Below are 17,956 nucleotides of genomic sequence, written 5' to 3' on the forward strand. Positions count from 1 at the left end.
TGGTATCTATTTTTTTCTTTTCTCCCTCTTATTTTTTTTCTTTTTCTTTTTTTTTTTTTTTTTTTTTTTAGAAACCATAGTAAAATTGAGCAGCTCAATTTAGAAAACTTTTTTGGAAAACTTTTGGTCATTATGAATAATGGTGTCTTGCACCATTTTCTTCCAGATCACTTTTCAGTGCCTTGGCCTGTTCCTTTCAGAGCAGTAATTTTCAGCTCTAGTGCCCAGATGTACCCACGGCCACTCCATTCGGCATCCACAGTGGTGGGGCCCACAAATAAGTATTTGGTAAAACTCCCAGGTGATTCTGTTATGCAGTCAAATTTGAGAAATACCATTTTAAATGAATAGTTAATAGGCTTTTTAAAAAACATATTTGTGGTGGTGATGGTTGCACAGCAATATGAATGTACTTAATACCACCAAACAGTATGCTTAAAATGGTTAAGATGATAAATTTTATGTTACATGTATTTTACCACAACAAAAAATTGGGAAGGGGGGATTAGAATACTCTAGACCTGCAGGTCCAATATAGTAGCCACAGCAGTAGTGTAAGGGAAAAGGACACACCAGATTTTGAAGATTCAGTACAAGCAAAATAATGTAGAGTATCTCATTAGTAAATTTGATGTTGGATTTTGAAGATAGTACAAAAAGATATAAACTGTCTCATTCAGGGGAGGGGAGGGAGATATGTGGGAGATGAGAAATCAGTCGAAGGACTTGTATGCATGCATATAAGTATAACCAATGGACACAAAACTCTGGGGAGGGAGGGCATGTATGGGAGTCGGGGGGGCAATGGTAAGATATGTACACATATAATAATTTAATAAAAATATGCATAAAATGATCTCATCAATATTTATAGTGATTATACACTGACAATATTATTTGATATATTGAGTTAAACAAAATATACTACAATTAATTTCACCTATTTCACTTCGCTTTTTTTGTGTGTGGCTATTGCAAAGTAGAAAATGACATTTTGGTCCCGTTATGTTTCTGTTGGATAGTGTTGCTCTAAATCTAAGCCTATGAGTAAATCTGTAAAAAGTAGTGTTTCTATTTCACTTATTTTACACAAATATTATCACTTGGAGAATGAGAAAAACAATGTAAAGCAGCTTGGGACCAAAGGGCCTCTCCTCATGTGAAAAACAAGGAAAATATTTATTCTGAGGCCCTGAGGGCATGTTGAGTGACAGGGACTGGAGCAGCTGGGGATCCAGGGGCAAGACTTCTGGGCTCACATCATGACCCCCCTCCCTGCCCCCACCCTTTGTGCTAACATTTTGGCCCCTGGGACATCTTGGGAAAATCCATTCTTTATACTTCCAGCAACTAAATTTATTGTAGATGAGGCAAAATCTCCTTTTCCAGCTTCTCTGGGGTTTTATGAGAATGGGTGAACCAGTGCATACAATGCTCAGAGCCCTTAAATGAAACCTAGTAGAGAAGGAGCACCAGCAATTTCCCATTCCCTAGTGGGTAATCACCAGTAACGGGATCCGGGAGGATGTTAGATGGCCCGCCCCACAGGAGTGCAATGCTGCTTCCCATTGGAAAAGGACGGAAGGCCCACGTTTGACTGTGCAGCCCCAAGGCAGTCTCAGGGAGGTCGAGACAGCCTCTTCCCTGACCCCTTTCCTAATCCAGCAGCATCTTCGCCAGATTCACATCACACCCAGGCTCCTCACTCCCTCCAGTTCCTTGCAGAGGCTGCCCTTGGCTCAGATCTGGAGATAGTTATTCTGCATTAAATGCAGGAATGGCCCCCAAGGCTTTCCGATTGGGTAGCCTCATTGCTAGTTACAACCAATAATTGCCTTTTTACCCATCTTGTCATTTCTGTAATTATCATCATTATTCATAATAATGGGGATGAGGATGGCCTGGAGACTCAACCTAGAAAACCTTTTTAACCAGACACTCATCACAAAAGGCGTCCTGCGCTCCTTAGTTGCCCGTGTTGCCGTTGCTCTGTATTCACGCCAACCCGACTCTTCAGAGGATGTCTTTATGCCTTGTTGCAGAGATTGCTATCGCTGCCACATGGCCAGGTTTGACATGTGCTCTAATTTGACCTCTTTTTTATTTCTTAGAACAAAGGCAGAGTTAGATCAAGAAGCCTTGATCAGTGGCAATCTAGCGACAGAAGCAAATTTAATCATCCTGGACATGATGGAAAACATTATCCAGGTGAGGACAACAAACACCTGCTCTATTCAGCATGAACGTACTGAAATTTAATAGAGAATTCTTTATAGAAACTTGTAAGAGAAATAAACATGATCCCTAAATGCCCTTTAAAAAAAAATGAAGTTAGGCAGTTTACAATAGTGTCCGGCTTACAAATTCCAGAGGTAATGAAAATTCTTCAGACTTCTTTGAACTTGCTGTTCACCTGGAGGAGTTAGATGCTTTATAAGCTGACCCTTGCAGTTAAATCTGCTGGAATGTATCACATTTATAATGCGAATGCTGGGTTTATTGTCCAGTATCCAGAATAAGGATGGTAGGTAGCTAGGGGTGTTTTTTTGGTGGGTCAAATCCACTTGAGTTATTGATATCTGGTGGGGGAGCTAAGATTATGACTGGGTTAGGTGTGAAAAAGAGTGTGTCTGTTTTGCATACAAATTGGAAAGTAATTTATTTATGCCATAAACTCACCATTTCTGCTGTAGAAAAGTGTAGCATCACTGTGAACAGTAACGCAATTCATCACACTAATTTCATCTTCTAAGTGAATGTTTCCCCAAATTACCAAGACATCTAGGTGACAGTGGATTTTTAGTTAACTTGAAAAATGAGTCCTGACATGTTTCCAGTGAGAAATCATTAGAGTAGAACTAGTAATGCTTTTTGGAGGCCAGAAGAAGAAAACTTGTTGAAATACAGTGGCACTTTAAATATCCAACTCTTTAAGTTGTCTAAAACCAAGGCAATCGTTGTACAGAAATAAAGACAAAACGTATATGTCATCTTTGATAACTTAAATGCTTGGCATCACATTGATTATACCCTTATAGAACACAGCTTTGAGTGCTATATACTTAATACCAGTCCTCACAATGTATTTGCAATTTTCAAAGAAAGCTGAAGCGTGCCATTATCTTTGGAGGTTTTGATCTTACTGTAGCTGATAAGCAAGCTCCTTCAGCCCCTGTTGTACTGGGAAGCCCACAACTGTGTTTTGAAGCTCAAAGGAAAGCTGTACCTTGTATACAAAGAAAGGACATTACAAACGCTATTGCCCGGAATTATAACTTAGTTTAACAACCCAGATATAAACCCCAAATCAGTTGGGAGTTTGGGGATAGTTATTTAGATAATATGTGTGGTGCTTTACTCAACCCATAAGCACTTAGATCAAGAGGAAAAGAACTTCGGATCCCTGTGCTGATTGTCAGAAGCATCTACTTGTGTCTTCACTCTTCCATTCACAACTCAGGGGTTCAGGGATGCTGTTCTTTTCCCCCAGGCAAGCTCGGCTCTGGACTGCAAAGACAGCCTGTTGGGAGGTGTTCTACGGGTCCTGGTGAATTCTCTGAGCTGTGATCAGAGCACCACCTACCTGACCCACTGCTTTGCCACACTCCGTGCTCTCATTGCCAAGGTAAACGCAGAATGCTTGTTTTCTTGCGCTTCACTAACAGTGAAGATGCTTGTCTGGCTCCAGACTTCTCCCTTCAGGTGCACAAACCCCACAGTGTCCTGTCTTATGTGATGCTGTGGTCAAGGTCTTAAGTCTCCTCAGGAAGAAAGCAGATGCACCATGGCGAGGGGAAAAAACGGGCTCTCAAACTTGAAACGTGGGCTGAACTGTAGAAATATGGAATGGTCACTCCCGGGAGACCTCAGAGGAAAAGTCCATTAAGCAACGTTGCCTTTCACCCCTTTTCTTTAATGGGGCCTCTGACTGAGATTGAAGTCCTGTGTATGACACCCAGCAGCAGGCCTTACAAAATGTCATGCCATAAAACAACAGAAAGTTTCAGCCAGGGAGAGGTCAATGGGGGAAAACAGAGGCATATGTAATACTTTAAACAAGAAAGAATTTTTTAAAAAAATAACGAAGTTTAGAAATAAGTGTCTCTTTCTCGCAGCCTGAAGACTATAGAAGTTCCTTAAGTAAGGTGGTCTAAGGCAGTTAGCGTTCTCCCCCTTTATTGCAAATCTCACTTGCTGCCTTCCACATGGGATCTTTTCCACTTAGAAAGTGGAGCTCTGCTCTCCCTCGCAGGGTCATTTTCTCTTTCTTCGTCACCAGTAATTTTTAGGGAACCCAGTTAGTCAGGATCATCCCTTCAGCATCGTGACTTTGCCAGTGAATGCAAACCTGGCTAACAATGCAATTAATTATGCAGCCCTATTCCTTGTTGTATGGTTCGTAATTAAATCTCACCTCCATCGTTTCAGTTCATCTTCTGACTCAAGTAGCTCATTATCTCTATGGAGCAATACATGAACCCTTCCGGGCTTTTTGCTTGTCCAAGCAGACATTTGCATATTTTAACAAGCACCCAGTCCAGAAAGTATATGAAAGTGCCTAACAGCCCCTGTGTCTCTCCTAGTTCGGTGACTTGCTGTTCGAGGAGGAGGTGGAGCAGTGTGCAGACCTGTGTCAGCGAGTGCTGCACCACTGCAGCAGCAGCATGGACGTTACCCGGAGCCAAGCCTGTGCCACCCTCTACCTCCTCATGAGATTCAGTTTTGGAGCCATCAGTGTAAGAGCTCCGACCAGCTGGGTGACCCAGAATCAATAGAGAAAGTCAATGTGAAACGTTGGTTGAGGAAATCTTTGCAGGGTTGCAATTTTCTTCTTCCTATGCAAAGAAAACAATTGAGTAGGCAGAGGGATTGCAACCTTTGTTTAAATTTGCATCCAAAAATGAGCACCAAGACCAATGAAGGCAGTGGTTTCCACTCGGGTGTTTCAATAAAAAATGAATGAATAGATGTAGATTCAAAGCTGTCATCTGGGGGTAAGGGGTAGAATACAACCGGCAGAATAAAGATTCTGAAGAGTTTGTTTTATTTATAAATTCTGGTTGACTGGTTCCACAATGACCTGAGGAAGAGACTTTGAAATTACACCTGAGTTTTCATTGAAGCTTAGCAGCCTTTGGTACTATCTTATTGCAAAAGAGTCAACTTTTACTTTAGCTGGTCTAGATATGGGTATGTTCTTTTGGAATTTTCGTTTGTGGTCATGTTCATGATCATGCTCAAGTGACACTAAAAGATAAATTGGCCCATGGAAGAAAGGCAGGGTCCTCAGACTGTATTAGGCATAACTATTTAAAAGCCTTTTAGAACGTTCCTCGGAGGCCCTTAGAATACTCATATTTTCCCATGGGCCTGGAAGGGAAGGAGAAACAGAAAGTGGCGGCCTACCCAGAGTCCAGAATCTCAGAAATCCTGGCCATGGAGATCATGTTCTTCCGTGCAGTTTAAATAAAGTTCCAAGAAGAAGAATCTTGGCATGAAAGTAGACATCCTGTGAGCCAACTTTGTAGGAACCTTCCAGCCTGGCAACATGGAGGCTACCCAGGCCTCCATGAAAATTTAATGTCAGAGCAATATCCTTTTAAGCCATTTAAACAATAATTTGAATCTTGTGCAGAGTACACCTCACATTTTATTGAGAGAAAAGGAGATGATAGTTTCAATGATGAGAGTTATTGGTATCTGGCTCTATTGCCTTCAATGACCTACTAGCTGAGTGTCTCTTAACTGTTCCATATTTTCTTTCAACTGATGCAGAACTTTGCAAGAGTAAAGATGCAAGTAACCATGTCTCTGGCATCTTTGGTGGGCAAAGCACAAGACTTTAATGAGGAGCACTTGAGAAAATCCCTGAGGACAATTTTGGCTTATGCAGAAGAGGACAAAGCCATGCAGACCACTCCTTTCCCCACCCAGGTAGGCTGAAGAGCATGCCATGTCTCATGCATGAATTGGGGATCAGCCAATAATAATAAATAAATATATATATATATATATATATATATATATATATATATATATGGGGGCGTGGGTGTGTGTGCATATGTATACATACACCACAATATGTTATATATATACAATATATGTGTGTGTGTGTGTGTGTGTGTGTGTGTGTGCGCGCGCGCGTGGGTGTGTGTGCATATATACATACACCACAATATGTTATATATATAATATATAGTTATATATTATATACTTATATATAATATATAAATGTTATATAATGTTATTTTGCATATTATATATATATACTAGAAGCCCAGTGCACAAATTTGTGCACTGGTGAGGTTCAGCCAGCCTGCCCCAATCAGGGTTGGAGCAGGGCCAGTCAGGGAGAGGGGTCATAGGCAGTTGGCCAGCCAGCTCCACCCCCTGGTCAAACTCCTGGTTGAACTCCTGGTCGAACTCCCAGTTGAGGAGACAATTTGGCTTTTATTATATAGGATATGCATGTATACTAGAAGCCCAGTGCACAAAATTTGTGCATGGGGGGAGAGGAGTGTATCTCTCAGTCCAGCCTGTACCCTCTCCAATCTGAGACCCCTGGAGGGATGTCTGACAGCCTATTTAGTCCCGATCCCACTTCTGGCAATCATGACTGCTGGCTCCCAACTGCTCACTTGCCTGCCTGCCTGATCGCCCTAACCACTCCCCTGCCAGCCTGATCAACACCTAAATGGTCCCCTGCCAGTCTGATCATCCCTAGCTGCCCTCTCCTGCAGGCCTGGTCTCTCCCAACTGCCCTCCCTTGCTGTCCTGATCGTCCCAACTGCCCTCCTCTGCAGGCCTGACCACCCAAACTGCCCTCCCCTGCAGACCATCTTGTGGTGGCCATCTTGTGCCCACATGGGAGCAGCCATCTTGTGTGTTGGAGTAATGGTCAATTTGCATATTGATCTTTTATTAGATAGGATATGAAGTGCTCAGGTAGCCTCAGTCTCATTTACTGTGGGTAATGAATTTTAAGGATCACAGTTGCCAATCTGTCTTTCTCTGCTAAGGAAGTTTCTGAATAAAGCATGCTGATTAATGGTTGTATTGCTGTATGTTACAGATATATATATAGTAGAACCTAAGCTGACGTCCTAAGGTGTCTCCTACTTGGTATAAACAGCCCTGATGTTCCAGATTACACTTTAGGATTCTTCAGGTTGCAAGTAACTGGAACTAGTTCACACTAAATTTTTTTTTCACCTACAAAGGTGAAGGCCACAGAGGATCCCGTCTAGACTCCCCTCCACTCGCAACCTCTCCTCTCCTAGAGAAGCCTGCTCCTGCTGCCCTTGCACTTTCAGTGCCAATCTAGCTCATTACCGTGGGCTACAAAGGGAAGATTACCTTTTCTACACTTTTTTGCAGGTCGAGGAACTTCTCTGCAATCTGAATAGCATCCTATATGACACAGTGAAAATGAGGGAATTTCAGGAAGATCCTGAGATGCTTATGGATCTCATGTACAGGTAAACTTCTCTGACGAAATCAAAAGGGTGTCTGTCACTTGAGGGGCTAAGGTTTGTCACGGTGGAGTTCATATTAATGTTATTATCACAGGCCATGTGGGCACACTGTTTTGGGTGATACATCCAAAACTGTTTATAGAAACTGGTAGAAATTAATTATTCAGAGAGAGTTGATTCATGTACAAGTTGTCAGAAAGATCTCCCTAATTTAAAGTAAGATGCCCATTTTTAACACTATCTTCCACTTAAGTATAGAGTGAGAGAAAATAACTATCAATTGTTATATGAATTATTACTTACATGTTTTTACTATTATATTCAGACATACATGTATAGTTTTATTTTTAAAAATCATATTTTACTCTGCGGCTTAAAATTTTGCTTCGCAGCCCTGCCTCAGGAGAAACTACTTGCAGAGGCAAAAATCATTCTGACATGATGAAATAAGAATGGTAGTACTTTTGTCTTCTGTTCTTTTGAGAGAAAGGAAAGAAAAGGAAGAAAACTGCTAGAGATTCATTAACATAGATATCATTTTATCAGGTCTCTTTTTTTCTCACAAAGCTTTCATCAAATGCTATTCCTTGGGGTCCAAAACACCTTAGACATGGAGTGAAAACAGCTGGACTGATAAATGCTGGCCTTTTCTCTCATATTCTGAATGTGTAGGCAAAACTCTTGGGAGGAAATTTCTTAGGGAAGAAAAAAAAAAAAAAAAGTGGCCATACATAGTAGAAAAACGGTGGCATTGACCAGCTGTCCTTGACACTTTCTCACTCCGTCCTCAGAATTGCCAAGAGTTACCAGACATCTCCCGACCTGCGGCTGACCTGGCTCCAGAACATGGCAGAGAAACACTCCAAGAAGAAGTGCTACACAGAGGCCGCCATGTGCCTGGTGCACGCGGCGGCCTTGGTGGCAGAATATCTGAGCATGCTGGAGGACCACAGCTACCTGCCCGTGGGCAGCGTCAGCTTTCAGGTGTGGGCACGTTCCACTTTTCCTGCAGGGTAGTGCTTCTCAATTGCGGGCAATCCCACCCCCCCTCAGTCCAGAGGGCATTTGATAGTGGGGGTTTTTTTTTATATTACCATTGAGGAGAGGAGGGAAGGTGCTGCTAACATTAATCAGTATAAGGCAGGGATGCTGCTAAACACTACAATGTTTAGGATAGCTCCCACCACAAAGAAGTAACTGTCAATAGTGCCAAGGCTGAAAAACCTGCGTTAGTGTATTATATTTGCCTCTTCTCATCGTTGTACCATCTTGGTTGGTTTGGTTTTTTAAATTATTGATTACAGTAAATGCAAAGTCAAGAGGCACTTTAGACATTACCAAACACTTTCTTATCCGTGACTTCATTTGACCTCCCCACCAACCAGTGAAGCAGGCAGACAGATAAAGAAACTGAGAAAAAAAAGAGAAAAAAAGAGAAAGAAACCGAGAAAGCCATTTTTCTAAGACTATTTAAATGCTTTTTCAAAGACTCATAGTTGGCACAGTATACTGACAACCATGAGAGAATTTTCCACACATTATAGAAATGATTTCCCTCATGGCCCATTCCTTGGATGACACTCTCCAACTCTGTAGTATCCCACTCCCTAATCCAAAAATCAAGGAAGAACCAAATTGATATTATAAGGGAAAAGAGGGCTGAATTCATACTTTCTCATGATAGGCTGAATATTGCCCAAGGTCAGAAAAAGGAAATTGCCTGCCAGGCTGAAAATTGGTTCAGGCTAGGATGCTAAGAGGCCACTGGGACTGCTTTTGCTAAATGGTTTAACACAGTATTTAACACAAAAGTGCTATGAGTACTTTTCTTTTAAGAGACATAGTCAGTAGGAATGACCAACCCTAAAACCATGAACAATATAACAAGTACAGTAATTGAGCCCTTTTCAAGCCAGACTCACAGAGTCATTTACAAGTGTTTGCATTATTTTTGTTTGAACTTACATGACTGGTTTTATAAAAGGCTTTGTTCTCATTATGGTTTTTCAACGTAATTTTGTGATGCCATGTGAACCAGAAAGAGAGGGCAATTGAGAGAAACTTTCACAGGGAAGTTACTGAGTCTGTTGAGAAAATAAGTCACTGAGTCTGTTGCTGGTGGAGCCAGGAGTTTCTGTTTCCTAGAATACTGTCCAGCTGCTAAGCTGGGGATTGCCTCATATTAGTAACTCCTCTTTTCTTATGGTCTTCAAACACAGAAATATTCTATTTTTTTCATTCTCAGCAAATAAATTTTACTCTCAATTCAGAAATATTTGTTATAAAAGCCAAATATTTAATTCTCATCCCATAAAAAAAAAATCACATTGGATTTTTGAATCACAGAAAAGTAAAGAGAGTTATAAAAATAATTTTAGATGCATCTACTTCTTTCATCAATTTTATTTTGGCCACTTGTTATTATCAAGGGAAAGTATAAGGGATGGACTTTCAGTGCCCTGAAATCTTTAGATCCATCACTTAATTTTGAATTGTATTGTCCTCTTCTCTTATTTCATTGGCTGAATGAAATATAATTTTATATATATAATTTCTAATATAATTTTATATATATAATTTCTAATAAAATTTTTCTCAGTTATTCTATTTTATTTTATATTTATCACTTTAATAATTAGTAATCCTTACAATTTTAATTTCACCTAGAATTTGGTTGATTTGCAATAAGCCAGGCCAAGGTGAGATGGAATATTTATTCTAGAACCAACAGAAAACTTCACATTGTTCCTACATCGAGGGGTGCACATAGCTGTATTTTTTCATATTCTTTATTCATTCATTTAGGTGATATTGATTAAGCACCTGTTTGTCCCCATGAACTTTACATTCTCGCCAGGGAAAGTGACACCATATTACTATTTCATGCCTTACTTAATTATAATTATGGTTAATGCTATAATAAAGTTGATGTGAATGTTTATAATGTGACCCAGCCTGGAAGTAAAGGAAAAACTCAGAAGGACAAGGAAGGCAAAGGGGAAGACAGAAGGAACTGGGAAGTGTGAGGTTCTCATGATACACAGAACATGGTGAATTACATGTTCTCAGCTATAGAAGAGAAGCCTGAATTATGTTGATGCTTATGAGCCAATTCTCTTCTCTCTCAAATGAGATATACCACATCCACTTGGAAATATATGTTTGCAGGGGATGGAACACCCAACCCACAGTGACAGAAGGAAAAAAAAATGGAATTTATCAGCTAGCATGAGGGAAGTAACCCTGGAGTAGCACCTGCTAAACTGAACCTAAGGATACAAACGATGTCATCAGAACTTAATGTCAAACCATTTCCTGTCTCTGCTTTCTATTATGTCGCCTTCATTCTTCACAGGCTTCCCACACTCGTGGAGCAACACTTAGGCTTACATCTTCCCAGGTGCAAGTCCAGGAGAATAGGCAGATGCCTCATTTCTAGAAAGGCTCAGTGCATCTCATTGGTTCCCATGGGGTCATGTTCTCCCGCCTGAACCAATCAGAATGGCCAGAGGAATGGAATGAGAAGTGGAGTTGGCTGGGCCAAAGTTGAGGTCCACACCTGAAGTTATGGATGGTTCTCCAGGAGGCTTTACTGTGTAGAAGGATGAAGGAATTCTGGCAGCATTAACAGCAGATGTTCAGTGTTGAGTTCTTAGATGCTTTGTGCTTTAGTTTTTAACCTTGTTCTGCTCCAATAAAATTGAATTTTGGGGGCAATTGGGGGGGGGTGGTTGTTAGAGATCAACCAAAGGACTTGTATGCATGCATGTTAGCATTACCAACAGACACAGACACTGGGGCGGTGGGGGCTTGCCCTCAGGGGTGGGAATGGCTGTGGGGCAGGGGAGGGGGTTAATGGGGGGGGGTAAAGAAGACATGTGTAAAACTTTAGACAATAAAAAAAGAGATTAAAATTGAATTTTTGGAAAAGAATTGTAAACTAGAAGTAAACAAATCTGTGAAAGGGAAGTAACTTTAAGACCACTGAATTCTGCAGAACTGAGATAATTGAAATGCTATGCCCCAGAGTACAATATTTACTCCACAAATATAGATACAGATGCAGTCTCAGATATTGCTGTTACTGTTACCTCCTATTTTGAAGCCAGGAAAGTCTTCCCAGAATCTTTTTCCTATGACTACAGCCAATAAAGCTACATAACTTCAAATCTATTCCTCTGCATATAGGAAATTGCATACAATTCTAATAGTATTTGCTTTGGGGATTATTAGATTCTTTCAAATGAATCTTTTGGACCTTCTATTATCTCCAATCCAGAAACACCAAAATATAAAGACCATATATGGAAGAAAGATTGGCTACAAAAGATTCTGAAAGCCTCCTATATTCCTAAAACCACATGACGATATTGGAGGTGAAAACATAGGACCATAACAACTCTCTTTTCCTAGATTGCTAAGGTAGAGTCACTTGATCCTGCTAGCCACGCCAGGAGGCAGAGATGTATTACCTCAAAAGCCAACTCTGGTCCATTGGTAGTGGCTGACTAGAGTACTATGTTGAGAAGATTTTTGAGACTATATCTAAGCTGCAGGGGAAAGAGTGCTGTGGTTGATTAGTCATGCCTGCCATGAGTGCAGGAATAGGAAAGGGTATGTATGCTGTTTGTAATTCCTTAAGTTAGAAAGGTTTCCCATTTCTTCCATGCTCCATATGCATTTCTTTCACAGCTGAGAGACAGGTTGAAGAAAATGACTCTTGATCTCTCAGGTCCAGAGCTGGGAAGAGGCAAGTGAGGCACAAAAGGCAGAGATTTAAGGAAGTACTCTCAGGGTCAAGCAATTTCAGGGTTAGCACTTCCACAGCCCTGAGAATAAGTGCCGCCCTGCGTTTCTTGGTGGTTCACCCTAGACCTGACCTCAGTCACTGCATTCTTTGCCAGAGACTTCAAACCCTACAGTTTAAGTGAAGGAAAGGCATGACAAAAGTAACAAAATGTTTGGGGTAAAAAGAATAACTGCTACGTTACCATAAAATTTTCCATGAAGACACTTTGATTTGCTACTGTCATATAATATTGTGGTTCTTCATGTGAAAGTTAAGTCAGGAGGAGAAACGTTCAGAAAATACCCCAAAAAAGTAAGAGGTTCACTCAGTTGGTGAAACGAGGAGTCTGGTCACCTTGTTATTTGGCCTTTGTCTTTTAAAAACCATTACCCCAGCTGGATGTCCCTTTTGGTCATTTCTCTAAAATAACTCAACTGTTGTTACACTGAGGTAGGTATCCTTTATATAGCTCCTAATGGTTATGTAAAAGGAAGGAAGGAAGGAAGGAAGAAAGGAAGGAAGGAAGGAAGGAAGGAAGGAAGGAAGGAAAGAAAGAAGGAAAGAAAGAAGGAAAGAAAGAAGGAAAATTGTGAGTTTTGAAGGCCTGTTGCTCATATGTCCTCTCAGAAGATGAATCGCCAGAGCCTCTTTCCGGTAGAATCACAGGCCTGGACGGGACATCACAGGCTTCCTGCAGATCCTTGAGTGTGGCTCTCATCGCTACCTTTTGGGTCCCCATGGTGCCTTTTGTTAGCAGGGTTTTCTCTGTTCTCCAAGCTTATACTTCCATTTCTTTCAGAATATTTCTTCCAATGTGCTGGAGGAATCTGCAGTCTCTGAAGATACCCTGTCCCCGGATGAGGATGGCGTGTGCTCCGGCCGGTACTTCACCGAGAGCGGCCTGGTGGGCCTCCTGGAGCAGGCGGCCGAGCTGTTCAGCACGGTGAGTGCACACGGCGGTCCCGGGGCCTGGCCTCACGCCGGGCTGAATTCCCGGTGCTGTGAATGTGGCCTTAATGGCCAAGCCAGTCCCACTTCAGGAGGACATATGCAGGGGTGTGCAGGACAAGGGATGGCCAGGACGACTGAAATGACTGATTGCACCAGCTCTCCAGGCAGGTGAGAAAGCCTTTCACCACGGCAGCAGTCTGCTTTCACCGAATGCTCACGGGCTGGGCAGCAGTTTCACAGCATTATTTCTTTTTAATAGGGGTGGAAGCGAAGCCACAGAGAGGTGAAATGGCTTGCCCAGGGTTACACAATAAAGGATGAGGCATGTTCTCCCCGCTGCATCTTCCTTCTCAGAGAGGAGAATATTGGGGTGAAGTCACTAGGAGGAGAGGGGAGGAATAAAGAGGCAGCATCTTCCTTCCTAACTGTTGAGTCATCCTCAGGATCTTCACCACCAGGTTCAGCTCGCAGAAATGTGGGAGCAGAAACCACTGTGGCTCCCCTCGTTGACCTCATCTGGGTCTAAACACTCCCAACAAAAGAAAATCTATGTGGATTAAGTCAGCGATTTTCAACCTTTTTCATCTCATGGCACACGTAAACTCTAAAATTCTGCAGCATACAAAAAAATACATTTTTTGCTGACCTGACAAAAAATGTAATTCTGATTCATTTACACCAGACAATTGTTGTGTTCACTGGTTTGTTTGTTTGTTTTATTTGACAATCTAAGGAAAAAGAGGTCAGTGCCCCCTGGTCAGATAGTCACGTACTGCATGTTTTAAAAATTCTTGTGTCGTACCAGTTGAAAGTCTCTGGATTAAGTCACTGAGATTCAGGGCAAGGGAAAAAGTCTCTTGTCCATTTTCATTGTAATAATCTCCCTCTTCCTTAAATAATTAATGCTCCACTATATCGAGGTGATTCATTTTTTTTCATCCTTATATGTTTCTTTATTTTTTTACTTTTCAATTATAAGTTTCCAACCAACAACTTCTATGTATTTTAATTATTTGTTTTAACTATATTCTTGTTTCTTTTTTCCTGAATTCTTTTTCAGGATTCAGGGGGGGCAAAAAGTCCAATGTACTCCTATTTTTCCTAAAATTTAAGAAAATAAACTATTGGAATTATACTAACTCCTTTCAGATATCTGGTCATGAGGGGGTGCCTGATGGCATTTAAATATGCTAAATCTGCCTTCCTAAATAGCTCTTATTTTTGGCTCCAGATCTCCTGTTCTTTTTTCTTATTTTTAGTGAAAATCCCTTTCCTAGCTTAACATCAGCATAACGAACTATTTAGTATGTGTCTAATTCAGTTTGAGTGCTATAACCATCCCAAAGATGCTCAGACATCACTCTACTCTGTAAAATATCCTGATGCCCATAATAAACCCATTATCCAGCACTAGCAGGTGTTACTCAGTGGTTAGAGCATTGGCCCACGCACCAAAGGGTCACGGGTTGAACTCCCAGTCAAGGGCACGTACCTGGGTTGCAGGCTCCATCTCTGCCCCAGAACGGGCGCATGCAGGAGGCAACCAATCCATGTGTCTCTCATATCAATGTTTCTCTCTCCTCCACCCCCTTCTACTTTCTCTAAAAATCAATGGAAAAAAATATCCTCCGATGAGGATTAAGAAAAACAAAGGAAAAAAAATTCCCCAGTACATAATGAACTCTGGTTTCTCTTCTTCCGTTTCCAAGGATTAAACTCTGATTTTTCTTCTCTTTCCAAGGGAGGATTGTATGAGACAGTGAATGAGGTCTACAAACTGGTCATCCCCATCCTGGAAGCACATCGAGACTTCCGGAAGCTGACCTCCACTCATGACAAGCTGCAGAAGGCCTTTGACAGCATCATCAGCAAGGTAGATGGGGATCCTGGCCAACACAGCTACCCTGTTTCCCCAAAAATAAGACAGTGTCTTATATTAATTTTTTCTCCCAAAGTTGTGCTAGGTCTTATTTTCAGGGGATGTCTTATCTTTCCATGCTCTAGGTCTTATTTTCAGAGGATGTCTTATTTTCGGGAAAACACGGTACCTGGCAGCAGGTGACCCTGACCTAGGGATGCTTAGCCCTCCTTCCTCTCTACGGAGTGATCTACCTTGAGCACATCATCACTCTAGTTCTCACCTACCACACAGAAAAGGACTGGGAACAAACAAGAGCACTGACCCCAAGTCAGAGTACGAAAGAATGCTGCTCGAATTACTTGGCGAGCAGGAAATGTGAGAATCTTTTAGGTTCACTTAAAAGAAGTCCTAGACATTTTTCCATGGAATTTCTTTCGTTATTATTTCCAAAATTCATTTCATAAGCATTAAAATGTTTAAGGCATGATTTCTGTTTATACTTTCCATAGGAACAAACTGCTTTATAACACAACAATAAAAGAGTCCCATCCTTTGCAATACATTGAATCTTCCTGGAAGTACATAACTTAGGAGAGGTTTTCTTATTTTGCTCATTTAGGGTCATAAGAGAATGTTTGGAACCTACTTCCGGGTTGGTTTCTATGGATCCAAATTTGGGGATTTGGATGAGCAAGAATTTGTTTACAAAGAGCCTGCCATTACCAAGCTTCCTGAGATCTCTCATAGACTAGAGGTAAGAAAAGTGACTCTGTGTGCTTGGCCTTGTATACTTTACCAAAAAACTTAGAGGTGGTCATTAAGAAAAAGACAGAGTCATAGATTCATCTTTGATCTCTATATACATTTTTCCCACATTGCATATAAAATATGAAGGTATTAGGTGAGATCATGAGGTAAAGCAGGATTTGGATAGTTTTCTCCTAAGATTCTGTGAATGCTTATCAATGTTTATAAATTTATAGGGTGAATATTTATTTTCCAGACTATCCTAAACTCAATCAAAGTCATGTGCTTTCTTGTAACCCTTTCTAAATTTTAGTAAGAGGTTTTCAGATTGAAGATTATTACCTTGACTTTGGAGTAATCTGGCCAAATTACTGAATTACCCTTTGAAAATGCTGTGACCATCTTTTTGGTGTCACTGGGCAACACATCCCACTTCTGACACAGAGATGTTCACAATAGCCACACCATAGACTGTGGCATAAGGAACTCTTCCTGCTGATCCAAGGAAAATAAGAGTCAGTATCACAGCCCATGGGCTGGCAGCCCCAAGTTCAACCTGCTGGTACACATATGGGCCATCGTGTAGCAGAAGGGAGCAGCATGTTCCTGGAAGAAAGGATAAAGAAAAAGGGAAACCACAGAAAGAGAAGTGAGGGGAAAAGGAAGCAAACACTGAAAGAGCCAAGCACTAAGAACTTAGGAGGAAAGTCAAGGAATACCCCCAAAACAAAATCCTTATCATAGGGTGAATAACTGGGGTCCCCTAAAATGCTGATAGCAATTAGCCAGAGATTCACTCCTCGCTATTGCTTTGCATTTAGGTCCCACTATGCCTATAACACTTAAAATAACTATGCCAAATTTCTCCTTATACTATCTATTCATGCCAGCTAAGGCAAGGGACTTTAATCCTCACATGGCTCAAAGAAGCAATGGCCCAGAGTACTTAGGTGACTTACCCAAAGTCATTGAGCTCATGAGAAGAACTAGCAATGGACCCCAGGATGCTTGGCTTCGTACTGTTTCCCCGGTTTAGGGCTAGAGATGTATATATTTGGTCTTCTTATACACTGTGGCATGTCAAATTATGGGAAGGCTAGTGACCTCCAAGTTCCTAGGGTACAACAGGCAAGAAGTGAATAGTACCATACCCCTGGAGCCACTTCAGGAAATACAATGGCACTGGTCGAATTTGAGGCAAAGCATGCATACGGTACGGAAGCATGTGTCAGTTTGCATTGCTGCACTTCCTTATGCTTTTACTTTTGTCTCAGGAAAGACTGAACTTGCCTCATTAGATCAGAGGGACTTCCAGTGATCAGGAAGCAAATTGTCCCTTACACTTGTTCCAACCTTATTCTACTTCTGAGAGATGAAGACTAGCATTATATTACAATAGCCTTTCTAATCTGTCTGTTTCTCTTATCTAGGGATTTTATAGTCAATGTTTTGGTGCAGAATCTGTGGAAGTAATAAAAGACTCTGCTCCTGTAGACAAAACCAAGCTGGATCCGAACAAGGTATGGGGATATTTTCAAAAAATAATAGGGTCGCTAGGCCAGGCCGGCAATCAGGGCCGATCTGTGGGACAACCTGCAGGACGATTGGGGTGGGGCCCTACTGGCACCTGCCTTGGCTTGCCTGGGGTCTGTGGGCTGGGGGCAGCTCCTGTGTTGAGCATCTGCCCCCTGGTCATCAGTGAGTGTCATAGCGACCCATCAATCAACCAGTTCACCATTCTGTCAATTTGCATATTAGGCTTTTATTATATAGGATTACACCACAGAAGGATGTCTCCTGCCCAGCCCATGGGGGACACATATGTTCATGAGAGAGCTTTCTAAACTGCTGGTAATAATGCAAGTTCAAGGTATTATTATTATTCAAGGGTTGGGTACAGAGGAGCAGTTGCAATCTGGCAGGGCTACACAATGAAGAATCCATACTCTTCTCCCAGGACTGTCCTCCAGGGTATGAAGAAGATGATGCAAGTAGGGAGGAATGAGCCAGATGTAATAGTTTGTTTTTTTGCATATTTCAGAAGACTTGCTCATTTTAGACACATCCCCTAGTCTAGGTTTGAAGCATTAACTGAACAGACCTGAGCTAAGTTTCAGACAGAAATATTTGAGG

The 17,956-nt window shown here is 41.4% G+C and overlaps 1 protein-coding gene across 2 annotated transcripts in view; it reads left to right on the forward strand.

Annotated features, from left to right (window-relative positions):
* The window catches only part of DOCK8 (dedicator of cytokinesis 8), a 189,039-nt gene that overhangs the window by 160,368 nt on the left and 10,715 nt on the right, over positions 1–17,956 (forward strand). For both annotated transcript variants that reach the window (XM_084899448.1, XM_084899449.1), the window contains 10 exons: positions 2,112–2,208; positions 3,491–3,625; positions 4,584–4,736; positions 5,776–5,934; positions 7,378–7,478; positions 8,267–8,459; positions 13,064–13,207; positions 14,957–15,088; positions 15,696–15,830; positions 17,254–17,343. In XM_084899448.1, coding sequence (XP_084755574.1) covers positions 2,112–2,208; positions 3,491–3,625; positions 4,584–4,736; positions 5,776–5,934; positions 7,378–7,478; positions 8,267–8,459; positions 13,064–13,207; positions 14,957–15,088; positions 15,696–15,830; positions 17,254–17,343 — 1,339 coding nt within the window. The remainder of the gene's footprint in view (positions 1–2,111; positions 2,209–3,490; positions 3,626–4,583; positions 4,737–5,775; positions 5,935–7,377; positions 7,479–8,266; positions 8,460–13,063; positions 13,208–14,956; positions 15,089–15,695; positions 15,831–17,253; positions 17,344–17,956) is intronic.

This window comes from Pipistrellus hanaki (genome assembly GCF_964339955.1).
Source record: "Pipistrellus hanaki genome assembly, chromosome: 11".
In the NCBI taxonomy this organism is placed as follows: Eukaryota; Metazoa; Chordata; class Mammalia; order Chiroptera; family Vespertilionidae; genus Pipistrellus; species Pipistrellus hanaki.